Genomic DNA, 12,546 nt, shown 5'->3' with positions numbered 1-12,546 from the left:
CTTGGAGTCACTGAAAACCACTGCAAAATTTCACCACTCTCTTCATTGGCATGAAGATTTCATATTTAGCCTCCAAAATAAGATAAATAGTAATAGAGAGATTCTGATAGATACACACCTAGAAACTGAATATCTGTACATGACAAACTGATCCATATTATCAACTAAATATGATATCATGATATCTAACCAGCACTGATTCTGCAATGAAAATCTGTGTCTTAGTAGTCTAGTCACATTGCTAAATCAGTCATTAAATGAACACGGAAGAATCAGTTGAATTATTTTATTAGGAGTCCAAAGGTCTCTGACAAAGTATCTTAAAAAGGATACCAAAGAGAGAAAGTTTTTGTTTGGAAAGCATGGAAAAAATTGTGCTATACAAGTTCTGGACAAAATATTAATTCAGAAAAAAGTACAAAGAAACAGTCAGTATGCTCCACTGAGAAGGAAAAATAGTGCAATTCCACCAAAGTTGTTTATTAGGACACTTTTTTTTAATATATTTGTCAATTATCTTGAATAAAATCTGAGAGTATTAAAATGAATATTACTGGCATGTGAACACTATTTATACAAATTATTTATGTTAGTCAAAAGCAGAAGACTGAGGAACTTCAGGGAGGCCTAGTTAAGCTAGACTAGAAGGAGCATGTCAGCAGATGAAACTGAGGAGCGTGCACTGATGCACACTGCTGTGCAGTGATGCCCACTGAAGGGAACACTTCCAACTGTTTCTCCCCACTGTGAGGTTCCAAAATCCATTATATCAATTTAGGGGAAAAGTGTCTGGACAGTTCAGCAATAACCTGTTTCCCAAAGTCAAAGAATGTATCATAAAGGTTGAGTTTTACCTGAAAACAGAATGCTGTATATAAATCTAGAGCTATACAACTGCAGTGTCCACCATCACAGGTAGGGTCAGGTTGTCTGCCTCTGCAGTGCAGCTCCCACCTCTTCCCCATGCCATAACCCAGTGCCTAACACAGCTGGTCCCTGAGAGGCTCCTTTACCCTCACGGGCAGCTTTTATTCAAGTACTATGCATATATAGTACTTCTCTTACTATATAGAGAAGTCTGGGGAGGACTGACCTTTCGGCAGGGTCCTACATTCAAAGAAGCCATTCTTGGAGTGACACTGAGGCTGTAAAATACTGGAAGGTCTTTAAATCAGTTGCTTAGGTTTGACCGCACATCTCCAAAATGACGAACGAAATAGAGGGTTTTCGTGGAGGCAAGTGACAAGAATGGTTAGACATGGAAAAATCTTTCCTCAGAGAAGAAGCTGCAATAATCAGCATTGTGTACAAATTAATGAAACTTGCAAATCAGAGTAGACAGGGTACTGTTACCCAGTGATTTTGTTTCTTCCTAGTAAAAGTTCAAAAAATATTCAAAGACATTTTGAAGAGAAAAAAATTAAATGGATGAAACACTTTTTCTGCCCAACTAGCCCATGACCTGCCCAGGAGATCTTTGAGGCTAAGAGCTTTATAGGATTCAAGGTAGGATTACAAAGTCACAAGAATGAAAAGAATATAGTCGCAAGAGTAGCCTTTTAAAAAACAATAGTAACAGTACAAATAAATCCTCAGTTTTAGTGCAAAAGCAAGCCTATTGTTTTGGAGATTAAAATCAGTTTTCTCCTACATCAGATTATTGTGTAACTGTTCAAAAGAGGATTCTTTGCACCTCTCCATAGGATTTGCTACTTGCTATTAAAAAGAGACTGGTGGATGGAACGGACCACTGCCCTGGCCCACTATGCCAGTCGCTGTGCTCTTTCACTGAAGTCATCCTCTCTGCTTCTGTCTTGCCAGAAGGGTTATCCTAAATGCTTACAAAAATAATGTAGCTAAAAAGAAAATTATACATGAATTTTCAGTTTAATTCAATTTAAAAATAAAAACATAAAATCAAATGAGCCATTATTTAAAAGGCTTATTATTTAGCAACTGGGTTTGTTAGTGGCATGCTGAGTGGTGAATCCTTTTCTGGATTCGATTCAGCATTAGATCCACCAAACTGGTTTCACAACAGAAGAGTTTAAGAGTAGAAGAGTGTATATCTAGATTTATTATTTTAAGTATTTTGAGTTTTGTTTTTCACACTAGATTTTTACATTTACTTGAAAGCTTGTGTTTGCAATGTCCCAGTTTATATTTAGAGAATTATCAGCATACAAACAGTAATTTGAAAACGAATTTTAACCTGGTATGTATGTATAGAGACATGCTTAGCCATCAATCAGTGCAAGTTCAAATAATATTAAAGCAAGCAGGTCTTGGTCAGAAGAGTGTTTTGAAAAAAATTTAAGTACAAAATTCAATTAATTCAATAGGATTTCAAATATTTTTGCACTGTTGATCTATGTGTTCATTAGGTATTTTTGTATGCATATGGATGTGGCTAGACTGCTGAAGAATTCAGATGAGTAGGCTCAGGGAATCCAGAGATTAATGACTCAAGAAATTAAGTACAGTATATGGAGCCTTTTACTTTCAGATCACTGAATCAAATTCAGTGAAAGTCGGCACCAAAAGAGACGTGTTCATAGATGTGGATGACACAAGCATATAGCATTACTTTCCTATAGTAGAGAGTACCAAATCCAAACAAAAATATTATTTGCCAGACTTGGAAGAAAAAGTTTGGTTTTAGATCTTTGAAAGTCAAATCCCCAGAGAGCTTCTTGTCCGATAAAGTGAGGAAACCCAGCAACGAGGTGTAGGATTGCCTGCTTCCATTTGTTCTGTAAATAATTGGGGGGGGAGGGGTTAACTTCTTCTTTCGTACTCAGTGTAGTTGCTTTTATAAGGATCTTTATATCCTGTTCTGTTTTCCAGCAGGTTTTCAAAGACGCTCAACTACTGTAACAAGGAGGCATTTCCCACATGCTGCTCACAGGATGGACTACATGGACTTTGAGGATGATAGCCGTGGATGGCGGTTTGATATGGACATGGTGATCATCTACATTTATTCTGTCAACTGGGTAATAGGATTTATTGTGTTCTGTTTTCTTTGTTATTTCTTTTTCCCTTTTTAGTTTGTATTAATTACAGTTTAAGAAAACAGCAGTCATGTGAACCAAGAGAATGTGAATAGAAACAACTGAAAGAAAGCAAAATGTTTGACATCGCATTTTGATCATTAAGAATTGTAATAGACTGCATCAAGCATGCTGTAAGGCTATTTGCTTGATAGTTCTGCTATATGTGACAAAGTACTTGAGTCTGGTTCCAAATAAAATGTGAGATCCAGATCATACTTAATTCAGTGGGAGTTTTGCCATGATTCAGATGGGAGCAGGACTTTACCCCTAATGTATAAAATAATTACTCTGTAGAAATATTCAGTACTGTATGTTCTTAGGAAAGTTCTGTCCATTACAACAGAACATGATCCATAGGGTCATTTTTGGGGTTGACTATTGGCACACTTTGCAACCTTAAGCAAGTCATCTCACTTACAGGTGCTTCAATTCCTCATATATAAAAAAACAATAAAGATGCTCCCCGTTTGTAGTCAGATCTTTTGGGGACAGTAGATTATAACATGCCACACTGTGCATTACATAGACATTTATCAGAGCTCTTTCAGTGGCATAATCCAAATTCTGGGCAATTTTGACAATTGATAGACCTGTCAGCATTCTGCTGTGGGGATGTGCTGTACTCAGTGCCTGATAGTCTGAGCCTGCTAACCAAGAAGAGAAATGATACCACACAGTTTGCTAATGGTTCATCTTTTCAGCAAATGGCAATCAGAATGAATCAACTAACAACCCCAAGTTCTGCACATTAAAGGGACCCTTTTGCACAGATTTCCAGAGTAGCACTATACCTTTTTTACCTATCCAGATGACTGCATATGGATCTAGGAAGACACAGAGCTAAAGGAGGGCAAGCAGCAGGCCTGCTGGCTGTGATGCCGTGGGACACTAACCCCAGTAAATACAGGAGAAAGAAGGGTTCTTTGGTTTTAATTCAGCCTATGCCAGGCTGTATGGAATTCATACCTTTTTTTAATTACTGTAACAACTTGAGGATACCCCTAAGTGTGGTCTCACCAGTACTATGTGTCTCCAAGGAAATCATGTAAGAGGACACAGTATTTATTTGCACCTTTCACATAAATGGATTCTAAAGCACTTTATAGTTTGTATATGTAAAGATCACAGAGTTACAGTACCAAACTGCAGCCAGTTCAGCATTTGGTCCATACTTGCTGCTTTACACAGTATTTTTCAAATGAAGGTGTTTTAAATTACAGGAGGGATATCAGAAACTTGCAGAAATCAAGTGCCAAAGAATGGTACAATGTAGTTAAAGAGCTTACTTTTCAGGAAGGTACAAGGAAGGGGCATAATTCTACAAAGTGCACTGCCGTTTGATCTAGAAAAGCATGTGCATATATGTATGTAGTTCCTCTGGTATCAGGATTTGCGTGGGAGACCTGTGGTTTTTCAGTAGGTGGTGTACTCCCCTGTTCAAGTAGGGAACAAAGAGAAATGTGTTATGGAAGCTGCCATCTGCCAAATGTGATGGAATGGAATGAAATCAGAGGTTTTATCAGTGTGCTTAACATTAAGCATGTGCTTATGCTTCTTTGTTGAAGCAGGGCCAGCAAGCTCAGTCTCTGATAGGCTATGAAGTGATCAGGACCAGAGACTTTTATTTAATCTGAAAAACAGCAGTAAATCTGCTACTTAGTTTTCCTTATAGGCTGCAAAAAATAATTGCTTTATCTCTTTGAGGATATATGTGCAGAATTTAAAATTACCAGTCTAGCTACACTAACTGAAGTAAATACTTTTCACCATCATTTCTTTAATGTACACAAACTTAAAGGAAATATAGTAATTTAAATTCACCATCACAGTGTAGTCATGGTCATGAGAGAAATAATTTTTATGTAATTACAGTATATCCAGTTACTTCATATATAAGAGATTGGCTCTGTTACTGGTGGCATTAGGCATAATATTTTATAAGTTAAAGGTTGTAATAAAGCTTATGGCAAATTTCTTCTTTATATTGATATAAACAGTCTTTAAAAAGCTAGTTTTTTATTGTCATAGTTTCATGTTTTGCTACATCCGGATGTGTGGGGCTGTATGCTCAAAAATTATCAAAAATTTTAAACATTTTTCTCATCTATGCCAGGACTGGGATTCTAGCTGCATTTTTTTGTTTTTCTCTCTGTAATCTTATTAGCTTACTGTTCCTATCCCAGCAAAGAGAGGGACTGATTCACCTGTTCAGCCAAATTGCTTCTACCTTTTGATCTCATAAAATATCAAAATAAGATGTATCTTAAAAAATTACTTTAACTTAACTGACATACTGATAGTCTAAAACTCTGATAATTTAAAATAATTTAATTTAGGATATCTGATAAAGTAATATCCTTAAGTTAATATTGCAAAATATATTGAGACATAAGAAACGTAATATAGATATCACTAATTGTATACAAATAGAATTACTTATATATCATTTTCAATAGCATGTTACCATGGATTTATTCTGAAAAAGACAAGAAGGAGAGTCAAAAATCCAATGTAATATTGGCCCCTTTTGTACATTTACAACAAGGATTGATAATTGAGGATGGCTACATTTTCCTAAATTTAGTCAGGATAGCAGTTTTGTATGGCATTTCTAACTGCATAGCTGTATCTTTCTCTGAGGCATAAACAGTAAACTGTTTCTTGGGCTTTACTGTTTTACTTTATATTGGTTGTTAATAATTCCAAGGGGCAATTGGTTTAAAAAGATTGCAAATAAGACTGTTGCAACTTTTTTCTTAAGGAGAGAGATCCTCCTTAAGAAAAAAAATAGACGGTGTAGAGAGATTGTACTTTTTTTTCCTTTATTGCTCTTTCCAAATAAATACTTCTGTAAAAATACAGTAAGAATTTGAAGGCTCAAACCTGGTTTTCATTGAATTCTACCAGCGAAATGCTGTTGGTATCTGTGGCAGCAAGAGTAGGTCTTTTGTAAGCAGTTTTCTGGTTAAGAAGTTGATCCTACTCCACAATCTTGGTACTAAAATGTTTCCAATAAAATTTGGGTTGTTTGTAATATTTTGCAGCCATTTCAATAGATTTTTCTTGGTGGAATTAAATTTTAATATTTTTTTCAACCAACCTAATGTTTGTCATTCTGTTGTTTGGGGTGCAGCTGGGATTTGCTGAATTTTTTATTACTATGGTTACCTCTTTTCATCCTAGCAATCTTTTGTTTCAGTCGTTTCCAGGGAACAGTCAGCTTTTGTTGTAAATCACCTTGGGGCAGGGTGGGACACCTCACGTGTTCTGTGAATGGGGAGGCCTCGGCGCTGGTGCTGGTAGTCCAGACTGATGAAACGCTGAAGGCAGCACAAATCCAGCAACAGACTGAGAGGTTTGCCTCTGACAGGGAAAGGGACTTTGTGCACATTTGGAAGTGTATGAGTTTCATGCCTAGTAGTGGATATATTTGTAGCTATTCTACCTGCCAAAGGTCCACTCATCTTGCTTCCCTCCCACACTTAAAAAAAAAACCCTGCACGACAGCTGCCCAGGGAACGGTTGTTATGAAACACCGCAGATTCCTGCACAGCCAGTGTACCTACCCTCAAAAGCAAATGTAAACAGAAGGAAAACCTATATCCAAACAAAACCCAAAGATCTTTTCAAAGTGACGTCTGAGCCCGTGCGTGGAAGTTCCCAGGAGCCAGAGCTTCGCTGGTGCTTGCAGGGCAGCAGACGTGAAGGAACCGCAGAGGTGTGCAAAGCAGCAGGTGAGCGAGCACAGGAGAGCCGTCCCTGCAGGGAAGGTACTGGCCAGCCGTACTGGGCGGCAGGGCAGGCACGGGGTTCTGTTCAGTGTTAACACCACAAAGCTATCTTACTGACCATTGTCAAGAAAACAACTAAATATTCCCTCAGCTCAATCAAGGCTGGTATGAAATGAGACCGGTAACGGAGGAGCAGCTTGTGAACCTGTGCACTGGTTCTACCCTTGGAGACAAAAGCCCTCGAGGTCCGGGCTCGGCCTGCCTGCTTTCCTGAGGGCTCTCAGGGGCCCGAGGTCCTGACGCCCCCCTCTCCGGGGAGAAGCGTGGTCCTTCGTTCAGGCTTGTTTATGGTATTTGAAAAACGCTACTACTCAAAAGAGAAACAGATAGGATTGTTTGAAATTTCAAATTTATCTATTAGCACTTCCTTTAATATTGCAGCAGCAGTCAGCATCCTTCATGTACTTAACCAAATAGTTTTTCTGAGATTGAAAAATATTCTAAAATCCAGTACGACAGCATATCCTAACCAGATTTTCCTCTAGAGCCATCAACAGTGCTGCCATCACTCAGCCACATTATGAAACATCCATCCTATTCCTGCATAGAATTTGGAAAGAATCCTTCAGCCTCATGCCCTCCATATCCCAATACTAATTTACAAGTGAAATAAAACTATTCTTCATGCTTCTCATGATTGATGTTATGCAAGTGATAGACATATTAGTGATGGCTTATTTAGGTTTGCAGTTTGGTTTTAGGATGAGAAAACTGCAGTAATTATATTACGACTTTTTGCAAGATATCTTTTAAATTAATAATAAATTATTTTATTTTTCAAACATTTTCTTCAGCTGAAGTATTTCTATGTTTCCAATAAGGCATTAAAATGTAATAAGGCAATCGCTTAAATATATCGCGCATGTAATCTTTTCTCCTCAAACAAGAGGGTGAAGCAGAAAAAGTAAATGCCACCAATAAAAAGATCATGTTAAGTCATTTGATATTCATACAAGCATTAAAAATTAATTACATAAAATAGGTTTTACTCTGTCATAAAGAATGAGTATTAAAATGCTAATCTTGTACTGTACTCCACTATTTCTCAGCCACAGAATGGAATTCAGATTGAGCAGAAGGGAAATCTTCATGTCACCACACTGTATTAGCTCTCCAAAATAAATGATGTTGGATATTGACATAAAAAAATCTGCATGACTGTCCTATTCAATGAACAAGTGAAAAATAATACTTTAAAAAATCCTGTGTAATCCCAGTCTGCCCAAAAATCCCTCTCTTGGGGATTATCAGCTCTTCATATAATTAAGTCGCTATCCAAGAAATATTGTTTAGACTTAAACAGTCAAAGTGTGAAAATAACTGAAACTCACAAAAGGCTCTCCTTAATCCACGAAGATTTTAAATCCTTTGGGATGTACTTGATTTCAGAATTCATAGCATGGCGTCTGAGAGTGCCCGAAAGACAAAACGTTCTAATTGGAAACATGTGAGGTAAGAATGTGTTTGCCTTGCAGATGGCTCTAGCTCGCTAATGTATGCATTTCATCTGCCAGAAGTTAAACTGGTTCTACAATAATTTGAATCAGACTTTCTGGGAGGAAGAATATGTTAATTTTCTTTTACATCTTATCAAGCAGAGCATGTTTGCAAGGAACTAATGTTACAGACGATCTTTAGCCCTATCTGATTTCCTCTTAAAGAAGTGGACCCCACTTTTTATCTTTTTAAAAAATTTGTGAATTTAATGGATATAGAAATTAGTGATTAGTTGTATTGTCTTAAAGAGCCCAGGCTTTGCTTGTGAAAACTCTCTTACACTACCCATGTAGTGCATTTTTTATGAAAAATTGCACAACCTACAAAACGGTCTGGTAGTTTTGTATTATTCTCAAATAGGAATTAAAACAAGACTCCCAAACTCATTTTTATTTGTCATCTAAACAGTGATTTAGATTCTAAACTACAAAAAATAAATTGTAATGTCATTAAATTACCAAGCTATACTGGCAGATTTATTTAAGACAGGAATACAGGATAATGATAACAATAGCATAAACCAAGATATCTGAGTTCTTCTCTTCCCTAACCTGTTATTCCTCAAACTCACTATTTTCACAGTGATTTACAAGTTTAAATTCCCATTGTTCTGAATCTCTAAAAGCAAGTTCTAATGCTTCAGAACTTTCATTTCCCCATGCTGAGTAAATGTACAAAGCACTTAGAGCTCCTCAAATGAAAGGCACTTTTACAAGCACAAGATGGTATCTAAATTCAAGTATTACACTGTTAATCCAACAGTTGAAAAAATATTTTGGCAACAGTAACTAATCATTAAATTATCATTTAAATTACTGGACAGCCAATTACACATACATGGTTTGTGTAGTTATTAACTATATTCTTTATTGACTCAATTAAAAAAAAAAACAGGTTTAGCATGTACTGCTTTATGGGAAGTTTAATATTAAAAGGTTCTTCAGGATTTTCTCTGACCCACTGGTAAGGAGGAGATTTCTGGAAGATTTCCATTAGCAGCATTCCTCCACATATTGCTTAGCCAAGTATCCTCAGTAGGCAAAGAAAATGTCTAAGCCTTTAAATAGTGCACACAGCAAGTCGCTTCAGGCAACACAATATAAATTAGTGTGATTTATCAAACATTTTTGGTTTTTTGCTCATAGAAAGATGAGTTTTACTGCACATCTCAGCTTTTTATCAAGTATAAGTAATCAAGTAGTAATTACACAAACCTAAGAGTCAAGAAATCTCCACTGTCAGCATCACCAGTGATCTGCTATGTGATACATCAAGGCATGCAACTCTTTTTTGCACCAATATTTCTGTCTGTTAAACAGGATGCTTGTAAAGACCGTTGAGCTGTTTCTTTGAAAAACACTGTAAGAATAAAACAGTGCAAATTGTAATACACAATGAACACAAAACATTTTTTGAAATGAGTCACTCTTTAGACATTGTATAATGGATAGATCTCAAAAGCAGGCAAATAAATTTATTTCAAACATAATGAACAGAATTTTGTTTTAAAAAAAAATCTTCAAATACAATAGCAACTGTGATTCCTTTGTATTTTTTCTTGGAAGGTAAAGCAGTGATTCCAACCACCATTCAGTAACAGGAATTACAGTGCACTTAAAATCAAGGACTAGATTAGTAAAATGTCAAGTTCTAGAAAAGCATCTTCCAAACAGGTAAAGATGAAGTTCTGATTCAGCAGCGAATGTTAAAGCTGTCCACAAGTGCCAGTGAGATTAGCAAATATAAAGATATGCTTACAGCTAAGCAGAAGCTGAAGTGTTTTGCTGAATCTGGCCTTGGTTTCCTAAACTTGCCAACACGAGTCTCAATCTGATGAAAAGCAGCAATTGCTGCCACAACAGCCACAAATAAGAGTTGAATAAAACAGATGGCTTTCAGCAATAGTAGCAGAAAATCAGCTTATGAAGAATAATTGCCTTAAATGATTTAATTGCTGTCTGAAAGTTTATGAAGGTTTCCTCAGGTTGCTCTGTAGTATTAATGTACTGTCATTTTTATCCACCGGGTCCTCAGAGCAGTTCTGCCTGCACTATATCATGATGTCTAACTTACATGTTTCTTTTTTTTTTTTTTTAACCTACTTGATTTCTCTCTCAAGCACCTCAGAGCTTCTCCTAAATGAAAAATGAGGTTTTGAATTTGACATTATGATTTTGTTCCAGAACAGTTTTCTACGAAAATTTTGTTACCATTGTTAGTTTGCTCACATTGTTGTAGCTTCTCATGATTGATAAATCTTGCACTGTGCTCTAGTGTTGTTTTGTCTGTTGTTTTTTGAATATTTCATATATTCAACTCTTTGGATAAAGTCTGATAAATGCTATGCACAAAAATTTGAAACTGAGATGAACTGAACTTGGCAATAAACTAGGAGTTTTTGGAGCTAGATTTACAAGGAGAGTATAGGCTCTTAAATCTTAACACATCACTCACATTCAGAAAACTTCCAAACAGGTGTTCTCCCATCTGACTCAGCTGCAGGGCCCAAAGAAGAAGACATGCTGTTCACACACATCAAGTGGTAGAAAGACTGGCTTACTCGCTTTTACTTAATGCCCCAGCCATTCTCCTGCGGTGTAAGTCTCTGTTACAGTACTCACATTCTTGTTGTGATGCACTGGACACTACAGTGATGAACAGAAATTAAATAGTTGTGAAAATTCTCTAGCAAAGCTTGCTTTACCTTGTTACTGGCTTACAATGACTCAGATGTATGATCAGATAGTCCAAAACTTCCTTCAGACTCGCTCACAGCTTAAAGATAAATTCAATGCAACTCTTATTTAAGGCTTTCCATTAATGGGTGTTAGATAATACACAAGTACAGTATTCATCTGTTCCCATATTATTTTGTAAGAATATTTTTCTGTAAATTCTCATAGTGGATTATTTTAATTAACATTTCACTTTACGCACTTAGTGAACCGATTCTAAATAAAACCTATGGCTCATTTCCATCCCACCACCCTTTTCAAAGTTCTACCTTTTGTTTATTACTTAAGATCATGCTCATCATATAGAGGCCCTCAAATTCAAACATTTTGAAGCAAACATACGGAAAGAATTCCTGTTGGCCTCTAGCCTATTTCATTTGATTGTGTTTTCATGGATTAACATTTGTCTCTCTTTAGCTCACTTGCTGCTTCTTATTCCTTATACCATGGTTATAAGGTACTGTTACACCTTAACTGGATTATTGGCATATTCATCTAAATTATAAATCACTTAATCAGAAATGTCCAATTCCAGTCTTATAAGGAATTAATGATAGTAGATAGTAGAATTAAATCGTCATGTTGGAGAATGCAGGGTTTATAAATACTAGGTAAAAACAGAAATAGTATTCTTAGATGAGTAAAACGTCCATTAATCTTAAAAATCTGTTTCTTTCCTCTTGTTTTTACCTGCTGTTAGGGACAAATCTGGTCTCTCACTAGCCCTTTTTCCGTACCACTGCATCATTCTGCACCTGATATTGCTGCGATCTGCTCCCCTTTTAATGCAGAAATCCTTACGTGGAATAGAGCCAGCATGGCTGGCTGTGTGCACAACGCTCGGCATTAGGAACACATGCAGATGGCAGGGAGCTTGGTCAGATGACACCGCAAACTGGCCGTGCTCTGCCAGAACAACAGGCTCTAGGTGGCTGTTACAGAAAAGTGGACATTCAGTGGCTGCAACTCTCCAAGTATTTCTCCTTTTTTCCCAGGAAGTGACTGTAACACAGAATGAAGTAGGCCCATATTCGAACCTCACTCCCCATAAACGAACAGCATCTATTATATATATTAATAAATATATTTATCACTGATCACAATAATCTTATTCTACATGACAGTTTAATGGCCAGAGCATTGTTATTATATAGGGAGAATGTAGAATTATAGTACAAACACATTAAAACCATAGCATATCAAAGTAAAATCCCTGATTAAAACTCGGGAGATACTTCTCTTTCCCACTAAATAGAGAGTCATAAGGAAAAATATTTGATGAAATACTTTTCCCTTCTATGACAGTCTAATTTAATGGCTATTTATACCAGTTGTACAAACATCCATATAAGTAAGGTTAAACCTATATAAGTATTGTTATAATTGTACTAGTTAGATATTGGTAAACCAACAGTTTTTTTTTTTTTTTTTTAATACAAACTACCACTTTCACACAGTGGCCTTCAA

General features: G+C 36.4%; 1 protein-coding gene across 1 annotated transcript in view; it reads left to right on the top strand.

Moving 5' to 3' along the window:
- Window positions 1-3,050, top strand: part of RNF180 (ring finger protein 180) — a 64,698-nt gene extending 61,648 nt beyond the window's left edge. The window contains exon 6 of the mRNA XM_067315754.1: window positions 2,851-3,050. Within this exon, the coding sequence (XP_067171855.1) occupies window positions 2,851-3,050 (200 nt within the window). The remainder of the gene's footprint in view (window positions 1-2,850) is intronic.
- Window positions 3,051-12,546: the final 9,496 nt, after the last annotated feature.

The sequence above is a fragment of the Apteryx mantelli genome, chromosome Z (assembly GCF_036417845.1).
Source record: "Apteryx mantelli isolate bAptMan1 chromosome Z, bAptMan1.hap1, whole genome shotgun sequence".
NCBI classification, from domain to species: Eukaryota; Metazoa; Chordata; class Aves; order Apterygiformes; family Apterygidae; genus Apteryx; species Apteryx mantelli.
This window is presented reverse-complemented; position numbering and strand designations above follow the sequence as displayed.